At 45.0% G+C, this 20,730-nt stretch overlaps 1 protein-coding gene across 1 annotated transcript; it reads left to right on the top strand.

The window, feature by feature from the left end:
- The first annotated feature begins 1,365 nt into the window (after positions 1-1,365).
- On the top strand, positions 1,366-10,181 carry NPS (neuropeptide S). The gene is made up of 5 exons (XM_040071786.2): positions 1,366-1,450; positions 4,803-4,965; positions 7,037-7,421; positions 7,521-7,602; positions 9,331-10,181. Exons 3-5 carry the CDS (start codon positions 7,414-7,416, stop codon positions 9,538-9,540), a joined length of 300 nt encoding a protein of 99 aa, XP_039927720.1. The 5' UTR covers positions 1,366-1,450; positions 4,803-4,965; positions 7,037-7,413; the 3' UTR covers positions 9,541-10,181.
- Positions 10,182-20,730: the final 10,549 nt, after the last annotated feature.

Below are 20,730 nucleotides of genomic sequence, written 5' to 3' on the forward strand. Positions count from 1 at the left end.
GCTTTTCTAATATTGGATTTCGTGTTTATTTGGATTAATCTGTGCTCTTGATTAAGAAGGAGCAGTTGATTACCTCCAAATGTGGCAGCTGTGGGGAGGCGTAGAAACCCTGAAGACCCTGATGCTCAAAGGGGAATTCAGAGGGGTGGAGAGGGGAGAGATGAGCTCTGCAAATCAGATACTGGTGCAAATAAGAGAAGAATAAGGGAGCCAGGTATCACAGAATTGTGAAATTATCTAATCATGGAATGGTTTGGGTTGGAAGGGACCTCAAACACCTTCCACTGTCCCAGGTTTGCTCCAAGCCCCAGTGTCCAACCTGGCCTTGGGCGCTTCCAGGGATCCAGGGGCAGCCACAGCTCTCTGGGCACCCTGTGCCAGGGCCTCAACACCCCCACAAGGAAGAATTTCTTCCCAATATCCAAGCTGAACCTATTTTCCCCCTTTTCCTGTCACTCCCTGACCTCGTTAAAAGTCCCTTTGCAGCTCTAACTTCCAGAGGAGTTATATGAAGTATTAAAACATAATTGGGCAAAAAGAAATCCTTCCATAGAGTAAGAAAAATCCAGCCAGCTGCAACAGGCTTCCAGTGAGGAAACAGAAACTTCTCCTGTCTTTTGGTGAGGGATATTTTTGGATGAAGCCTTTCATAAGAGGGAGAGAACACGAGGGGAAATCAGGATCATGTTCAGACAAAAGGCACTGAACTGTTTGATAGCCACATTCCCTTTCTCCTGCTTGAGGACCTTTACAAGCAACCAAAGTCGCCAAGAATTGATCCAGACCTGGCATTTCCAGAGCCTGCAGAGCGTAGCAGACTCACAGTTTTTTTGATTTTATCTTCCTACCAGCAAATTTTAAAACACAACGTGCAGCTGGCTCCGGGTCTCAGCTCCTGTTTGTTTGCCATTTAGCGGGTCATTATGGAGAGGATCCTTCTTTTCCAAAGGCTTTTGCAGGAAAGGAATCTCCTTCGAAGAGGCTGCAATATCCTTGTTTATTTAAGTGGCACAGCCAAGTAGAGAGAAAACAGCAGTGAGAACAGATGGAAAACATTGCATTTTGGAGAAAAGAAAAAAAAAAATAAAAGGTGTGTCCTCTCACCTCCTCCACATGAGTGTTGTTCCAGATGTAGCCACTTATTTCCTAAAGGTACTTTAGGTCTGGTGTCACAAATTCAAGCTGGCATCTTGCCCTTCTCCAGAAATGTCAAGAACTGATGTGAGGAGCAGCTGAGATGTCTCCCTCCCAACTGCTGCCTGCCCGGGAGGAAATGGATCACCCTGAGCTTGACTTGGAGATTTGATGAGAGATCTTTTTGCTTTCCACCCCGCCTGATCAGCCCAGGGGTGTTTTTAGGGGTAAAGAGCCTCCTGGCAGCTGCTTTGCACCCAGCTGAGGTGTTTTCTGGGGCAGGCTCACTGTGGATTGCACAAAAACCTGCTCAGGGGTAAGCAATTCCCCCTTTGTATCCAGCCTGGGAGTTCTGAGTATCCTGAGGAGTTTTTAGTATCTGCTGTGGCCCTCACTGGCCTTGCAGTTATGGATCCACAGCTTTGTGTCCCAAAACCTCCCAGCAGAATTCCTTACCTTACCTTACCTTACCTTACCTGTGCGGCCAGAACTGAGCTTTCCCTCCCCTGCTCCATTTTTCCTGGTGCTCTTGGTGTGACATCCCAAGGACTTGGGGAGCAGAAACAAATGGGTTTGTGCTGGGGTTCTGTAGGGGAAAACATGCAAACATGCTTGAGCCAGATTATCCCAATAGAAAATACTGGATATATTTTCTTTGTCTTTCCTTTGCCTTATCTGTGGGAGAACCTTGAGGTGCAGTTCAATAAAATCCATAAAAAATTGTACCCTTCAAATCCAGTCAGCTCCTTCTCCCTATTCCTTGCTATTTATAATATTTATGTTAGCTTTCCTTGATTCCTTTAAAGTTTGATCTCTTTAAAGTTTGATCTCTTCCTCTAAAGTCACATCAGACTTTCCTGCACCATTTTCTCCTCTCCCTCCTCAAAACCCTTCTCCTTTCCTTTTCTATCCAGGCTCTTTTCTCTTTCTGGCTTCTCCTTCAACAACTGTTCAGCCTCTCTCAGATCACCAAGATCTTTGTTGCATCTGAGCAGGAATTTGGGTTTGGCTTTGACAGGTGTCTTTTTAGCTCAGCACTGACATCTTTTCTTCGGCAGCCACTTCCTGCAGGATCTATTTGAGAGATTTCCGAGTGCATAAATTACGTTGGCACGCGCAAATCAGAGTAGCAAAAATGCTAATTACCTCCACTTTTCTGCTGCTGAGCCTCCCCTTAACGGTATGAGCAACTTGTCTGCTCGGCTCTTTCTTTTCTTTTACCTTCTGGTAAATTCTCAGAGGGCTCTAACACTTGCTGGTGGTGCAGGGAGGGCTTGTTTTTCCTGCCGTGCTTCGTGCAGGTTGTTTTTCTGAAGGCGTGCTGCAGAACCTGACAAAAACAAGCGAGGGATCCATAAACTAGAAACGTTTCCTGACGTGTTCCAGTATGTTTTGGCCAAAAGCTTCATTCCTGCCACTTTATGTGGACTCCAGCCCTAGCGTGGTGACGTCAGCAGGGTTGGGTGACGTCAGCAGGGTTGGATGATGTCAGCAGAGACTCTGTGGCCTTTTGTGGCCTGGCACAGGGCCCAGGAGGTGCCACGTGCTGTGGGACTGGTGACATTTTCCGTCACCGCTTTGGATTCATTCTGGGACACGTGCTGGGGACTGGCGTAAGGAGCTCGTATTGTCTCTGCCCACACCAGCTCTGACTGCAACCAGGAAAAGGAATTTTTATATTTAGAGATGATGATTTAGGCTTTAAAATCCTGGGGATGGCAACTGTGACACAGCCCACGGTTCCTGTGTGATGTGGGATCAAAAATGGGATTCTGGAGCTAATTTTTCCCCCTGGCATGGAGGATACAACCGCAGCTTCGTCCCCTTTGTCGTGACAGTGACGTGCACAGCCCCAGTGATGCAGGAACGTTCTAAAACCAGGTGAATGAAGATCCTGAGGTTCACGGCATCCACAAATCCTGGGCCCTGCTCTTTCCATCTCCTGGCAGCCTTTGCTGCTCCCCTCCTGCCTGCTGAGATCCATCCAGGAAAGCCAAAGCTGTGGAGGGGGGCAGGGGGGCCGTGCTGCTCCTGCCTTGAATGCCTTTTGATTTTCCTTCTCTCCCAGATCAAACCTGTGCGTCAGATCAAACCCTGCTGGAGCCCGAACCGCGGCTGGTTCAGGCCGCCAGGGGAGAGGTGTGGGAGTGGAATTGTGCTCAAAACTGGCTTTTAAAAAGGAGCCGTGATCTCCCCAGCCAGGGCACGGTGCCAGGGCGCAGCAGAGGAGCTGTCCCTGCCTGCAAGGAGCCCGAGCAGTGTCTCACTTACAGCGCTTCGCTCCGCGGGTGGCAGCGTTGGCAGCCAGGAAGGAATTCAATCAACAGCTCTGTCCTCCTGGAGAACCTCTGAGGCTGGAACAGCAGCCCAGAGCTGGTTACCCACAGCAGCCAGCACAGAAAATTCGTCCCTGACCTTTGATGAGATGGTTGCATCCTCCCCAGGGAGCGCTGAGCAAACCCCTGCGTGGCTCAGGAGCGAGGTACATGAGACAGGGGACAGTGCAGATGGGCAGGCACTGCCCAAATGTCTGAGGGCAGCAGCGGGGCAGGAGCTGAGCCTCCCCTGAGCTGCATCATTTGGCCTTAGAGCCCCTTACCCCTGTCGGTCAGGGCCATTCTCCTCCTGCATCAGAGAATCCTGGGATGAGTTGGGATAAACCTCAAAGCCCATCCAGTGCCACCCCCTGCCATGGGCAGGGACACCTTCTGCTGTGCCAGGTGGCTCCAAGCCCCAGTGTCCAGCCTGGCTTTGGACACTTGCAGGGATGGGACAGCCACATGATAGCCAGGTTTCAGGGGATTAGAGCTCTCCATGGCAGGGAAATGCCCAGGATCAGCCAGGTGTTCCCACAGGAGCTCTGCAGCTCCCTTTGCCTCTATAGATGAGCTCTCATGGTGCAGTGCAGGGGTTGGTTGTGTCCCCTCGCAGCAGTGAGAGCACAGAGGGAATGACCCAAGGAATGAAATTCCTGCTTTCTGTGTTTCTTCTCTCTCCGTGTCTTGCTGGGATTTTCTATTATCACTGAGTCAGAAGCAGGTTTATGTGCTGAGAGCATGATTGATTTCCAGCTCGCACCTTGCAACGGGCTGAAAGCAAACCACGCTGGCTTTCCGCTTGCTTGATATTCTTGAAAGCAAGGGAAAAAAAAATTGAGTTGGGAACAAAATGCCTTTTCCAGCAAAGCCATGCTGAGGTTTCACTGGGAACATCCCAGAAGGAGATGAGATTTTGAGCCTTGCCTTTACCAGGAGCTGTGGTTTTACAACTTTTGGGGTTATGCCAATGGACAGGTTGAGGTGTGTCCATTCATTTTTTCATTTGATCCCTCAGCAAAGTCCCACAATGCCGATTTAAAACACTTCGGATTGACCACTGAGTTGTAATAAGGAAATATCATGTTCTAAAGCTCATAGGCTTATTAACCTCAAAAATCTGCAAAGTTTGATAGGCCCAGCTGTGAGTTTTGTGTTGTTCCATTTGATTTTTGGGGGAAACCAGAGCAAAGCAGCACTGAGATTCAATACAGAGTCCCTCCAACAAGGCAGGCAGGAGGGAAGAGGTGATAGATGCTGATACTGCTGCTGATTTATTCTGAGAAAATACAAATTTTATGGATGCTGGGAGGTTTTATTGTGGTTCTTAATGATTCATTTGACCCTTGATAGCTGCCAGTGAACCTAGCCTGGGAGCAGAGCCTCTGCAGACAGAGCAGGAGACAGAAATGTCAATTGCCACTTGTTCTCTTCAACCTGATTCCTCCAAAACTGAAGTGGGAATATCTGGAATGGATCTAAATCTCCATCTATGCTTCATGCATGCAAATCACAGGTGTGTTGTGGTAAACTGCATCCTGAAAAGCTGGGAAAAATAACCTCCAAGGAGTGAGAAGCAAATGGGAGGGTTTGAATGTTCAGGAAATAACCTTTGTGTGTGTGTGAGGGGCGGGCAAAGCCCTTGAGGTGGTGATGTCTCAGTGACTCTTGCCTTGGTACCATCTGCACCTCCAGGGGAGGTTCAGGTTGGATATTTTTGGGAACATTTCTCCCCAAAAGGGGCTGTCCAGCCCTGGCAGGGTGGAGTTCCAGTCTCTGGAGGGATTTAAAGCCCTGTGGATGTGGCATTCGGGGCATGGGGTACTGGTGGCCTTGGCAGTGCTGGGGAATGGTTGGACTCAGTCTTAGAGGGCATTTCCAACCCAGACTATTCCAGGATCCTCTGGTTCTTCAGTTCCAGAGCAGTTTGTGATTTCTCACCTGGTCAAAACCTCACTTTTAGAGGGATATGAGAAAGGTGAGCACAGGAGGGACTGACCAGACCCAGTGGGAGTTCATCTGGGTCTCAGACAACTCACGATTTTAAAAAATAAAATCAATAATGCACCAAAGTTTACCCAGAGAGTCCCAGGCTGAACCTGGAGAGCCTGAACTTTAATCACCAGCCTGTTCTGGCCCCTCACCTTCCCCAAAAAGTGTTGTGTGAAGGTTAATTTCCGATTAAAACGGAGTTGGACTAAATGCAGACACAATGAGAGATGAGCTAAGCTGTGCTCAGGCAGAATCCAGCCCAAAGTGTTTCTCTTTGCTGCAGGAACATGGCCTAATCCTCTTATCCTTGGAGCTGGAGGTCCTGGACCAGTGGGGATGGGAGGTTCCATTCAAAGAGAGGATTTGCTCTCTGAATAAGAGGACTCAGGCTGGAAATGCCAATAGTCACCTGTTCTGCTGATGGCTTTATAAAGGGTTTAAAGCTGCAGGCTTTAACTGAGGCAAATTTTATCCTCATTTCAGCCCTTGTGGACCTGGAGAATCCTGAAGAACTTCACCAGCAACCACAATTATTTTTTTTTAAAAAAATTTCTTTTTAAAAAGTCATTTCAGAGTTGTTGGATTTTGTCAACCACAACATGATCAGCACCACCATGATGAGGGAACAGTGGTCAACCACAAGCTGAGATCACAACAGGAATTTTTGTTTAAAACTCCCAAAAGGTCTTCCACACCTCTGGGTTTCTCCTCACACAGCTCTCTGTCTCCTGGAATGAAATGCACTTTATCAGGAGACTGAATCACAGCATCATGGAATCATTATTGTTGGAAAAGATCTTCCAGATCATGAAAATTATCTGAAATATTGCAGGGAAATTTGACATCATTTATAACAGCTCAGGTCTCCCCAAAGACTCACACCAAGGTCCCTTCTGGAGCCCTTGTCCATTGATTTTTCAGTGTAAACACCAAAGGAAATGCAACATTTGGGGTTTCTGCCTCACTGTGTGCATGCCTGGCACTCTGTGGCTCTCAAAAAAATGATCCTCAGTGTTTTCTTTAGAATCCTGGAGTGGTTAAAGTTGGAAAAGCTCTCAGATCAATGAGTCCAGCCATTAACCCAGCACGTTTTTGTAGATGTGGTGCTCAGTCTCAGAAAAAAATAAGTGGAATTTAATGTTTTGCAGCATTCCCTGTGCAGTCCAACATTCCCAGACCTTGTGGGATTCAGCACTTTCACACCACTCTAGATAAATAAACCTCAGAATCCCCTAGAATACTGCACCATTAAATTTGTTGCAGCAACAAATGAGGCTTTGAGACATGAAACATTTGCTGTGTTGCTGGAGATTAACAGAATTTATTAATCCTATAGAAGTTTGGATTGACTAAACTCAATGTGGGCTGAGATACGGCTGCAGAGTAGAAACTAATGTCCAAAGAATTTTAATTGTCAGTAAAAGTATTTCATTTGGTGTATTAAGAACTAAGCATGGAAAAAAAAAAAAAAAATGATGGGGGAGAAAAATAGAAAAAAAAAATTCTTTGTATTATGGCTGTTTTGAGTATATTAAGACTCTTTGAGGAACTTTCTACTTAAAAATGCACTTTTAATATTTCTCCTTTGCTGCCAGGCTTTGCAAGGTCTCCACCTGATATATTGGAAGTGGTAACAAACTCTTGAGATGGATTTTTGAAATCTTTAGACCTCTGACCAGGCTTGCAGTGATGACACAGAGGTAACAATAAAACCACTTGAGAGACATTTAATGGGACACTTTAAACGAAATCCCCGGGGTTGGTGATGGCAGCTGAGCGTGTTCTTGCCATTTTCCCATTTAACAAGAAGAAAAGGCCAAACAAGGAGCAATTAGTCAGAATAAAATCAGCTTTGATGACATTTTTCCTCCTGAACTCTGGTATAAAATGGTCACCTGAGGAAGAACCGAAAGGATGTGTGAGGAATTTGGATGTAGAGCTGCATGTTCATACACACAGTGCTGGGTAAAAAATGAACAGGTAAAGCCACCGCGGGGTTCTTGGTGCACGGGCTGCTCTCTGTTCATATTTCACTTGATTTTGGTCCAAATCTTCATTAATCTCAGTTTTTCTTTGAAGTCTATGCAGGTTAAACTTGGTTTTCGTCCTGTGGATCTCCCTGACGTTGGTGTGCTCGGGTTACCCAGTTGGCACTTCCATGGTAAGTCCCATCCCCTAATTACTCCCAGATCTGTTTCATTCCTGAATTACTCCTTTATTTTAATTAGTTTTGTTTGCTAGATTGCTTCTTTGCTGCTGTAGTTTTTGGTGGGTTTTGGGGTTTTTTTACAAAATGAAAGAACTTCCTTGTATTAAAGCTATTGGTTAAATATTATTACCCGATTTTCCTGGAGCATAGCCTAATTTTTCCTGGAGTTATTAATAAAATATGCAAGCCTCTGAAATAATCATGTGAGCAACTCAGTGCATATTTAATGTGGAGTGCACAGAGCTGGGATCCTGGACGGAAGAGAGAAAACCACAAATCTCCTCTCCATTTAATCTGAATTCCTTGCATTTCTCAAAGAGATGCAATTAGATATGTATGTATTAATTTCACTTATTGCTGGTGAGTTTATCAATTAATTTACTTATTTATAATCAACTGATTTATTTAGACACAGCTGGATCTGAGTAGCCACATTTCCTAATGGACGGTCTTTATGGCAATGATATCACAACGAAAAGAAGTTTAATTGCTTCAATAAATGTCAAAATAAAAGTCTTTTACTCAGTAAATCTAGTGTAATAGCAGCTAAAAATTCAAAAGGGGAATTTCTCTGTTCCCATTTTTAAATTTATTTTTTATGGTTTTTCTTCTTGCAAAAAGTGTTTTTTTCTTGTTAGGGAGAAAATTCAGTCTTGGAAATGCCTTGCCAGTGGCAGAAGGTGTAGATTGCAGAAAAAGTCATTAAACAAACAAAAAAATTAACTTAATAACCGGTATTAAATCAGAGCAATAAAACACTGAATTTAAACCAACCTAATGAGACTAATGGCAATTTTACCAGCAGTTCCAGGTGTTAATCCTATGGCTTTGCACTGAATTTTTAGAGAGGGCAGAATATGGCTTTTAGATGGAAAATCAGCTGGGAAATCAGAATATGATGAAAGATGCACAGAGCAACCATAGACATGCCAGGAAATGTTTTTATTTTGTAATTCAGCAGTAATTAAATGCAGTTTATTTTAAGAGCTGTTGAAATATGTCAAAGTTTTTATGCAGTTGGCATTTTTTGTCCTATAGAGTACAAGTAAAAGGAATGTGTGCAAAACCCGGATTTTTATCCAGACTTTTTAAAATTCCCATTATTATTTTGTCATTATTAATCCTCCTCAGAACTACTTCCAGAACTGGTCTTAACTACTGGAAAGCCTCCTCCATATTTTGACTTTACAGGTATTTTTGTTTTCTCTTACCTGTAATTTGTGTCTCAGAAGTGCACACAGGTTATAAAAAGCTGGTATTTCATTTTCCCCTGAAAAAAATCTCATTTTACAGCAATAAACACCCATGTTGTTCCAAGGAAACTGTGTCACAGCTGGTCAGCATCACCGAAAACAATTCATATCATACCCTAGACATAATTGTATTGGTGTTTTAGACCAGGAATGTCTAAAATACTATGGAAAAAATCTGATTTTGAACACGATAAATCCTTAAAAAATAACAGCTTATCCTTGTCATTCAAACCATAAATTGCTTTTGTGTTTCTACTTTGCTCTGTATCCTGAACAAGTCCTGGCAAATACACAAATCCATAATTTTACCTTCTCTTATCTCCCTCTCTCTCTCTTTTTTGTTTTGTTTTGTTTTGTTTTGTTTTGTTTTGTTTTGTTTTGTTTTTCCTTCTGCCTGTTTGTTTGCTTGTTTGCCTTTAATCTCCAGAGCACCAACCCTTTCTATTTGACCTGCCAGCTGTACGGGAAATGGGATTCGTGCCTGTTGCTGCTGAGCAGCTGCCTCTCCAAGGTGGGCAGGGATGAGGAGCTGGCTCTTGGGAAGCCTCTCCCGGAGTCCCTTCCCCACAAAAGGTCCTTCCGCAACGGCGTTGGAGCTGGAATTAAAAAAACTTCCTTCCGAAGGGCAAAGCCCTGAGCAAATGTCCCAAAGGCCGGCCCAGGTTTTGACGTCTGATGTTTCGAGTTCCTTTCTGATGCTTCTCTCTGGCAAAGCCACCTCTGACAAAGTCCCCGGCGCGTCGCCAGACGTCGATTTCCGCGAGCCGAGCGGAGCAGATGGGAGCGCTCGGGAAGGGCTTTGTTCCCAAAGTTACAGTAACATAAAAGTTCTGTCTCGAAATGAATGTTTTCATTTGCTTAATTTCCCTCCTTTGTCAGGCTACGGGTTTTAATCAAGTTGCTCTTTGATTAATACAACGGTAATCCCGTGCTTTGAGGAGATGTGTGCACACAACCTGTGGGGAGGACGGAGTATTCCCAAAATCCCTCCTCTCTGCCAGGCACGAGGCATTCCTGTGCTCTCCCATCCCAAATCACATTTGCTTGAAGACAACTGGTAATTTTAATGCAGACTTAAAGTACATTTCATTTCAGGTTTTGTCACTGAGACACACAAAGCAGTCACACGCAGACAAGAGATTTTTGCAGAGGTCCTTCCGATTCCAGCTCACAGCTGAGAGAGCCGAGAGAAGAGACCCTTTTGTTTATTTCTTACTTTTTATACATTTGTGGGTCCAGCAGAAGATTGGCTTTTTGGGGTTTCCACCCCTCAGCCTCAGTGGCCAGACCAACTGTCAGTTACAATTGTTCTCAGGTTAGAAATATGCAAACAAAGGACAGAGAATGAAAAACAAAGGATTTGTTTATGTTACATCTGTGGGAAAAGGTAGAAAACTGCTCTTAATATTGTACAATAACTAAAAAGTTCTGACTCCATTTAAGAAAATCAAAAGGCTCAGAAAAACCAGGGTAACAAGGTTTTCACTGATATGAAGGGCCACCGGTGAAAGAATGAGGCCCGACTTGTAACTTCCACTGTCTTTTTAATATAGTTATTTAAAATGACTTTGGCAGGAAATAGTCTCCAGGGATGTCTCATCTCATATCCAGAAGAATCCTGAGAAATCACCCTAAGGCAGGGTATCAGCACTGCTCCCCATGCCTCAATTAATTGACTTAGGTAGGCAACACCCCGATGATGAAATGTGCCAAATCCAGGATATTTTTTTAAAATTTCCTGTTGGAAGGGAAAAAAAAAAAAAAAAAAAAAAAAAAAAAGTCATTTGATGTGAAATATGTAAATGTGGCATGGAGGAAAGGTCACCTGATGAGTTACACACCTGTGAATTCTACTTGTAGCTGTGTCCCCTGAGTGCAACAAGCTGTGGCCTTGGCTTGAAAATGTGGCAGACTGTCCCTGCAACGCCTTTTTTGGTCAAAGCTGTGATATTAATTGTAATAAATCACTCTATGGATGTTTTCTAATATTCCCTGTTAAATATCATAGCTCAGGAGATGGTTTTTAACCCTACAATGAGGTGGTCTGGTGTCATCACCTCTGTGATGCCCTCCCTGAGCTCATGGGGAAAAGTGAGCCCAGCATGGAGCTGTGCTGGTGGGACAGAAGGTTTGTCTCGAGGATTTCTGGCTGCTCCAAGGAGATCAAACACATTCCTGCCTGTGTTTGTCCAGGCTGAAAACTTTAGCACATCCTGGTTCTTAAAGTCGCTTAAACACTTGAGTTCCTTTGAGGTTGTCTCAAGGTTGCTGAGTTGAGTGGGAACCATAAAATCCCAGGAAATACGGGATCCTGGGAACCATGAAAAATGCCTAAGGAGTGTGCTGGATGTTTATTATCCTTGGGTACTATCAGATGGGAGCAAGCCCAGCATGGCACCTTGGTGACACTGCAGCTGGCCATGGCCCTGTGTCACTCCTGGCTGCTGGCATTTCAGCCGCGGCAGATGTTCTTGTCCTGAAAATTTTCCATCCCAAACACTCTCCAGGTCTCTCCAGGACTCCCCAAGGAGCAGAACTTCACTGCCTTTGGCCATGGAAAAGTGAAGGTCTGGGAATGTCTCCTGTCTGGTAACAGAAGCAAAACCAGGTCCTGAGTGCACAGATTGTCCAGAGCTGTGGCTGCCCCTGGATCCCTGGCAGTGCCCAAGGCCAGGTTGGACATTGGGGCTTGGAGCAGCCTGGGACAGTGGGAGGTGTCCCTGCCGTGGCAGGGGGTGGAATGGGATGTGCTTTAAGGTCCCCTCAATCCAAACCAGTCTCTGATCCCATGATTCCATTAATCCACTCTGCATCTGTGCACAGCTGTGGGGATGGAGGTGTTTTGTCCCAGTGCACAGCTCTGTCCTGCTCATATCCCCACCCAAATTATCTTTCAGGAATGCAAAAAACCCCAAACAAATTCAGATTTACCTTTGCTTGGTCTTTGAGATCTGTTTTTAGTAACATTTTCCTACATAATGAAATACATTCCTGCCTTGGTGACCTGGGATGAGCAAGGTTGTCTTTAAGCCAACAGAACTCTGAGTGGAGCTTGGAAATTCAAATTTTCCCTTTCAGTTATTGTACAGGAATGAGAGTAACTCATTTAGTGTTTTGGCATTTGCCTTTGAGCAGGGCACGTTCCAGAGGGATGCAGAGCTGCTGTCCTGCTCCCACAGACCTTCATCCCCTTCTCTCGAAAATAAGGGAGGCAAGGAAAATTGGCTGCGGGAAAAATCCCCTTCTTCATGATTTAGCCAGTCCCCGACAGGCCACTCCAGCTGGAGGGATCTGCATGTGCAAAACAATGGGAGCAGGAGGCCATGAGTCACCTAAATCACCTAAATCCAGAGCGAGCCTGGGAGATGTGGATTATCCAGCTCCCTTTCAGGGGTTCTGTCACTGCAGGGCTGAGCTGGGCATCACCGCCCACAGAAGACTCACCCTGCAGTGCTGAACTCATCTCTGAACTTTAAAGGTTTTGGAGAGAACAGAGAGTGACCTCAGTGATCTCTGTCAGGAAATAAGAATCTGAGGGTGCCACCGCGGGGCACATTAATTTTTATGCTGACAGGAACTGGAAGTGTGGCAGAAAATGTCTTTCAGTAAAAAGTGAACAACAGGGACAACAGCAGGGACGCCAACCTGCGCCATAATTAATGCTTTGTCATTAATTTTGTTTCTTTCTGGAGAACAGAGATCCATGATGCTGCGAGAAGATAGTTTGTGAATTTCTTTACTATTTTTCTTGGCTAACCTAACAGAAAGAGAAAAGGTGAAAGAGTTCAGAGGGTGGGAAGAGTGATGCTTTGTCTGGAGATTGAGGAGCAAGTCAGGAAGTGAGGAATGCTCTGGCCACTCTTGGCTGAGTAATTCAGTCCGTAACTTTAGAAAAATAATTTCTACTCAATTTCCCCATCTGAAAAAATAAGAAACTGCCTTTGTTGAGCCATCTTGACTAAGCAGTGTCATGACTGATGGATTTGGGAAGAGTCTGGGGACAGAAAAGGGTGGTTTCGATAGCCAGAGAGGCTGAGGGAGAGGACATGAAGAATTCCTGAATCCATAAGGGTATTTTTTTCCTTACTTTGCTCTAACTTGTAGATACCTCTGGAAGCTTTAGACATAAATTTCCAGTGATGATTCCTTGTTTTTGGGCTGTGAGAACCATCCCTGAGCTCAGCAATCACTGTTGGGAGCAGCCAAACTTGATCTGGCCAGTTTTGATTCTAGTTCAAACCAGAAACCAGATTTCCTTAGATTTACTGAATAAATGATTTCTATTTTGACATTTATTGAAGCAATTAAAGTCCTTTTAACTGTGATATCATTGCCTTAAATAGAATCCATCCATTAGGAAATGTGGCTGTGTCTAAGTAAATCAGTTGATTATAAATAAGTTAATGAATTTATAAATTAGCCTGTGCTGGGCCCTGGGGTTGGGCTGATGCTGCCCTGAGGTTGTAGGAGCTGCATCACCATCCCATCCCATCCCATCCCATCCCATCCCATCCCATCCCATCCCATCCCATCCCATCCCCACACCTGGAATGGCACCTTCCAAGGAGCAGGACGTGTCACCTGCTGCTCTTCTGCTCCCCAAAACCCACCTGTGCCTTTGAAAGAGATTTAAAGAGATTTGAGGTTTCCACTGGTGACCCTGAAGGGAACAAATCCCATGAAACACCAACGAGCGAAATCTGCCCAAAGACAAGAAGAGGAATTAACACTTTTCTTCTTCTTCTTCAGATTATTGGCAGGAAAGGCAATTAAATAGCCCGATGTAATAGCATCTAATTAACTTGCAAGCCTGAAAATTCCTCGTCGTAATGACATCCCAATACTCGGGTTTCTGATTGCCCAGCACATATTGAAGTATGGATATCACATTTAGGTTCCCTAATTTGCTATTATTTGCGTCTGTATGGTAATTTATTCCCTGAAAATACCGAGAGGAAGAAAGGGAGAAATCTCTTGCTGGTTTTAACTCTGGATATAATTTTGACCTTAAGAAAGAACAAGACAGATATGAAAGAGTATATTAGATGTTATTATTACCGTAATAAAATAGAGATAAAAATCACAGTGCAGAAAGGCTCTAAGACAACTATTAACCATTTGTCATATAAAGAAAATCAAAATTTATCTTATCAGAGAGTCTGGCACTTTAAAGATTCATCATGAAAAATTACTTTGAACCGTGGAGCATTTATGCAGAATGTCATTGATGAGCTGTCAGCTTAAATGTTGAAAGAGTTTTGGGGAAAGATGGAAAAATGTCAAAGATACGCCTTTTTGTCAGTCTCACCATATTTAAATTTATTTTTGAGAGTGGAGCAGCACGGCAGGACTTCTTTCTTTAAGGAACCAAGTGGAGCTCACTGGGCCGTGGCTGGGGAGAACAACCGAGGTGAGGATGGACCTTGGTGAGTGAACAATGACACAGCTGAATATCAAACATCACTCTGGGGTTGGAGTACAGAGCAATTTTTGGCATCAGGGCAATTCTTCTGTCTTTGTGGAGATAGAAAGACTTTTCCTTCCAATTCCTGCACAGATTTGAAGTCACTGGGTGGGTTATGCTGGAAAAGAAAGCGATCTTAAAAGCTTGATCAGCTGAGACCCATCTTTCCAACTTCTTCAGTGTGAACCTTCCAGGAGATAGATAAGGGCTCGGTGTGACAAGAAATGAGCTGTGGAGAGCTGCTCTGCAGACATCATCCCCAGACATCATCCCCAGATTTCATCCACAGCTCACTGGAAGAACAGGGAGTGATGGAGCATCTTCCACGGGTTTGGCCTCAGACGTTCAGGGTCAAAATATTTTGTGTTCACTCCTGGTCAAATGAACCTGGTGAGTCTCTATGGCAACCCTGGAGCACCTCACAGGGCTCTGAGCACTTAGAGATTCCCCTGCCCACAGAGCTTCCTCACAGATCTCTGTGCTTTGTGCCTCAGGGCTCTCCTGACCCCCCGAATCTTAACGGAGCTTTCCAAACTGCAGCCAAATTCCAGGGCTGGGAGCACCACACAGAGCCCAGGCTGCTGTGGTTGGCTCTGTGTCTTCATTAGCATCTTAATTAGCAGCATGACACTTGGCTGAAGCGAAGGTCTGTGAGGATGCTGTGGAAATTTGTTGTTCAACTCAATGATGTCAGCATCGGTCCGGAGTCATTTCGGTCCCCCCAGCTCTGCTTTGCTTTTTTTTTTTTTAATGGCTGAAAATTACTCTACCAGTAGATGATAGTTATCATGTTGCAGAGGGGCATTTTTAAATTCATTTTCTAGTAAAAATCATCAATTAATTAAAAAGAACAAATGGCTCTCAACTCGAGGAAAGAAGAGCATGTGTGAGTAAAAATGGAGGAGGGGGGGAATTACATTATTAATCATGTAAACTGATCATGTTGATTAATCTGCACTACCTTAAAGGAAAGAAGATAATTGCCCCCATTGTGGGTGGAACTGGGCTATGAAAAGATAATTATGAACCCAGAAAACTGATGTTTTCCCGCTTGCAAAGGTGGGGTGTTTTTCTATTTGCTTTGCCTTTCTGCAAATATTAATGACAATGTCACTGGATTTCTCATGGAATATCCTGAGCAGGAAGGGACCCACAAGGATCATCAAAGCTGAGCTCCTAAAGGAACCATCCTCATGGATGCTCCAGCTTCCCAGGGGCTGGGCAAGCCCCTGTCAGACTCAAACTCCACATCGAACTCATGCAGCTCGAGGAGGCCTCCAAAGCACTTTCAACAGCCAAATATTTCCTCTCTTTTTGTATCAAGCTGGGATTTTCCTAAATTTCTACTACCGCAGCGTCCTGAATTTTCTGCTTTCAGTGCCCAGGTGTTTGTGCTGCACTTTTTGAACTCCTGACAGTGCCTTTTCCCAGAGTTAGGCAGAAGGCGTGTGAGGACGAGATCTCCAGGATCCCTTTGCTCTTCTACATGTAGAGCGTGGTGCCAATTTGCATATTTTGGTACTTGAACTTTACAAATCACTCCTTATGATCAACAAATAAGGTGTCATTTACGTGCTTGTGTTCAGGAAATGAGTTACATTTATCTTCCCTGTGTTCTCAGGATGAATTCAGGTGTTTTGGCACAGAGCACTTGCCTTGCCTGCCTCGTGCTGTTCACCTGTCAAAAGCTGTACCTCTGAGCCTGTAACTGCTTAATTAATGATATTATAGATGCCGAAGCCTTAGAAAGTGGATTGTTTGGTCACTGGCCTAAGCTATGCCTTTTTAAAGCCATATTCGAAAATTTAGCTTTTTATTTTGGTAAAACATCTTGCATTTTAGATGAATTTAGTCATACTGCATTAAAAAATAATATATAATTTTTAAGAGCCTGACGGCTGAAGACAGTTTCATTTGACAAATTAATTGCAGAGTGTTTTGCAGATGTGGTTGTTCGTTAATGATTATTGATAAATGAGGGTGTTGAGGCCCTGGCACAGGGTGCCCAGAGCAGCTGTGGCTGCCCCTGGATCCCTGGCAGTGCCCAAGGCCAGGTTGGACACTGGGGCTTGGAGCAGCCTGGGGCAGTGGAAGGTGTCCCTGACGTGGTTGGGGTGGAATTGGATGGGATTTGGGATCCCTTCCAGCCCAAACCAGTCCAGGATTCCATGATTCCATCACACCATTTGCAGTTCCCTACAGCTCCTTTCCAGCTGCCAGGAGCTTTTACTCCACAGCAATATTTTTTTTTTCTTTTTACTGCGTTTCCCGCAAATGCAGAAATATTATTTTGTGTGCAAATCATGAAAAGAAACGAATCTCCCTCATTATCATGGAATCATGGGATGGAAGGGTTCCCACATGACTCATCCCTGGCATTCACCAGCAGTCACTGTGAGCAATGTCTCAATAGTTCTGTGTTAGATTTTTTTGGTGATTGCAGCACAGTTTTGTGTTTTCCTCAATTCCATGTTAAATAAATAGAAAAAGCCCTGGTCAGCAGGAGCAGTGAGGTTGGCTCCATCATTCCTGACTGGTGGAACAAACCCAAACTCCCGGGTCTCCAGGGGATTCTGCTCAGGGCTTCTGACAGCTCTGACTTCTCAGAGTCACTTCTGAAAGCCTGACCTCTAGGAAATAGTTCACTTCCCTTGTGAATGAAAAATGGATTTCACCTGCCAGTGGGGGAGAGGGAAGTCATTCTTCCTGTTCTGGTAATATTTTGGTTCTGTGGAATTGCAGACACAGATCCAGGAGTTTTCCAGGCAGGAATGCTGCACACCTGACATGGAGCCTGGCAAAAATTTAATTAAAAAATGGGACCATTTCTCCTTTTCCTCCAGGGAACTCCCCCACATTCCCTGTGCCACCCTCGGCAGGATTCTGACTGATTCTGCTTCTGCACTTGGCTCTCACCTCCAAAATTTTGAACTTGTCCTTTTTCCTTCTGCTGTTCTATTGATGGGATTTTCTGCTCCCACTTGGAATTTGTGTGGCATCCAGACACTGCAAATTAATTTGTCTCAGCACTGCTGCAGGGAAAATCATAACTAATTATAGGAACAATGGATAACCATGGGATGGCACAAGGGATATTTCCAAAGGAGCAGGGAAGGGTTAAAACCAGATCTCTAATTCCCATATTTTGGTAGCATGTTTTGTCGTGCAACTTCCACAAGAAAAAGTTCCAGGGGAGATAAAAATCTGTGACCTTTTTTTTTAATTTTTTTAATTTTTTTTTGTGATCACAAACTTAGCTTCTTCAATTAGGTGTGACTGGGGACGGGAGCTGTGGTAATATTTTCCCAGCGAGCCTGAAGCGGCTGCAGGTTAGCATTCCATAATTATTTTTGTCAGAAAGATGAATGCCATCCTAAAAAAAAGTTGGAAGCTCACAGCACCTCGGCTTTGATATATGAATATTGCCACTGTGAATGCTGGAATGGCATTCTGGATGCTTTGTGGGTTTATGGCTCTGAGACATTCCTTAGGCTGATTCAGAAACACTTTTCCCACACATTTTAAAGCAACTTTTGGTGTTTTTTTTTTTTTTTTTTTTTTTTTTTTTTTGTTTTTTTTTTTTTTTTTTTTTTTTTTTTAACACTTCTGGAAGTGAAAGGAAGAGGTTGGAGCATTTAGGAGATACTCATCACACAAAATTCGTAGTCACCTTTTAGCCACCTCTAGTTCAATACCCTGCAATGTCAAGGAAGGGCTGCGCTGCATTAATTCCCACAAATTCCAGCTGGGAAATCGCGGAGCTCTCACAGAGGGCTGTTGGAACAGGAAATAATTTCATCTGTGTGAGGTTTTACAATCTGCCCACCCTCCCAGCTATACAGATATCATGCAAAAGTCGCTTTTGAGAGAAGATTTCCCAGGACTGTGGTGGTTTTTAAATGAAAATAGCAGCTTTGGTTTGGAGCGGGTCTGCGCCCTCAGCCCCAGCCCGCCAAAGCACTTTGCAACCGGAGCTGGAGAAAATACCTTGGAAAGAAGCTGGAAAATGGGAGACTGCCCTCTAACGTCAACAAATCCAAGCGAAAGGGTCTGGAAAGCAGCACAGGGAGAACGGCTGCCTCTGGTTGAACAAAATTTGGGGTGGAAAAGTAGAGGAACATTTGAAATTCGGGGGTTTCGAAAGCATCAAATCCAGCTGAGCTTCCAGGAAAAGCCAAATCCGAGCCTCCAATTCCATTTGTTTCTCACATTCTCCCCCAGGTGAGGCTTCACCTGTTTCCTTCCTGCCATTCAGTGGGATGAATGTTTACTGGGATTGGATCAGACGATCCATTGTGACCACTTCTGACCTTACCCATTCTGTGATTCTGTTTTCCGTGGAAAAGTGGACTCTAAATACAGAATATTCCATGCCAGTTGTTAAAACACGCAGATCAAGTAAAACAAGCACGTCTTGGATCTGTTACTGCTTCCTATTGCAACAAATGTGCTTTAAAAATATCAAAGGTACCCAAAAAAAAAAGAGGAAAAAATCGATATTTGCATGAATAGCAAAGAGCAGTGAACACAGGGAATGGTCTCAGTGTGAAGTCTTGCTCTGTGATTTCGACACCAGCAGGTTTTGGGGGTTTGCTTTCCCCGGCTGCCCAACAGCCCGTTTCACATTTCTGCTGTGCCCACCAGCTCACACCCTGCGACCAGTGCTGCTTTTCCATGGAGAGGGGCCTGGGGAATAAACATGAAAGGGGTTCCCAAAACACTCCAGACTGCAATGCTCAATTTTAGGATCACTCAGCCAGCTCCCAGCGATATTCACAGGGGAAGGACACCAAGGTGGATGCAAATCCAAACATGATTGAAACATCAATCACTTATTCATGGAGAAATATTTACAGTGGTTATTTTTAGGCTTGACAAAGGGATAATGAAGTGTGTATCCTAGGGAGGTTTATGGGCAAATTTTATTCCAAACATTTGCAATTAATGCAGAAGTTGTGGGCTCACCAAGTATTGAAAAAGGCCAGAAATTAACTAAAACAGAGAAGAGTTGAAATCAGGCTGGCCAGGACTATTCTCCAAATGGTTTTCCATTGGAAAATGCCAGATCATAAAGAATGAAGTGATCTGTGGAAATCAATCACTCCTGACAGAGTCACAGTGAGGAGCATTCCCTGCCAGCTGTCAGGCTCCTGCTCCAGGCTCCTCCAGGAACAGATCCAGGACGTTCACCCACACCGACACCTGCACACACATCCCGTGTCCTGTGTCCTTCCCAGCCCTGGAAGCCACCAGGAGCTCCAGAGCCACTGAAATCCGGTGTCACTGTGACCTTTCTGCCGAGCTGCGTGACAGATTTCCCGGAGTGACACGTGCAGGTGTGTTTGGTTTGCTCCATTTATTGTATATTTTTCACCTCAGGATTACCTGCACTGATTTCTGCTCTCCTGGACGAGATAGGAGAAGCAAATCCAAGTTGAAAACTACAGCAAAACCTGGAGAAGGGCTCTCCCAGTCTCCCAACGCACTGACTCGAAAAGACCAGCAGATTTATTGACATTTGCAAGCATTTATTCCTGGTTTTCCAGATAATCCCGAGCAAGCTGAGCGCTCCTGGTGCTAAAGGGACGGAGAAGAGCCGGCCTTGGAGAGCTGCCACCTCAACTGGCCACCCCCAAACTGCAGTGCAGGTACTCCCAGGGGGCCAGGAGGCTTTCCCAAACCTCATCACATCCCCCATGGAGGCATTTTCCCTGCAGCTCCTGCACTGCACTGACCTGGCTGGGACGGGGGGAATGCGGAGAGGACCGGGAGCGCTCGGGATCCCCTCCCTGCCGGAGCTGCTGGAGCTTTTCCTGCGACAAAAGAGGAGGTTTATCCTGTATTTTCCCATCTTAGCTGTAGCGTGCTGTGTTTCCCAGCCCTGCAGGAGGTGTTCCCACACGCCTTGGCAGCAGTTTTGGGTACATCTGTGGAGGCTGGAGATGCCCGTGAGCAGATGGAGCTGGTGCAGATGGCCCGGCTGGCACACGGGGAGGAGGGGAGGGCTCCTTGTGCTGGGAACGGGATCCTGGTCCCAGTCAGAGGGGCCAGGATGCTCCACTGATCCCCCAGGGTCCTTCTACCTGGGATTCCAGGCTGGAAAAACTGGGAATGTCACATGGAATGGCTTCCAGTGGTCCCCCAGGGTCCTTCTACCTGGGATTCCAGGCTGCAAAACTGGGAATGTCACATGGAATGGCTTCCAGTGATCCCTCATGGTCCTTGTACCTGTGATTCCAGGCTGGAAAACTGGGAATATTACATGGAATGGCTTCCAGTGATCCCCCAGGATCCTTGCACCTGTGATTCCAGGCTGGAAAACTGGAATTGTCACATGGAATGGCTTCCAGTGATCCCTCAGGA

The sequence above is a fragment of the Hirundo rustica genome, chromosome 8 (genome assembly GCF_015227805.2).
Source record: "Hirundo rustica isolate bHirRus1 chromosome 8, bHirRus1.pri.v3, whole genome shotgun sequence".
In the NCBI taxonomy this organism is placed as follows: domain Eukaryota; kingdom Metazoa; phylum Chordata; class Aves; order Passeriformes; family Hirundinidae; genus Hirundo; species Hirundo rustica.

Coding starts and splice junctions, on each gene's coding strand:
- NPS (XM_040071786.2), top strand. Junction 7,603..9,330: donor ACCCAGTTGGCACTTCCATG/GTAAGTCCCATC, acceptor TTTAATCTCCAG/AGCACCAACCCTTTCTATTT.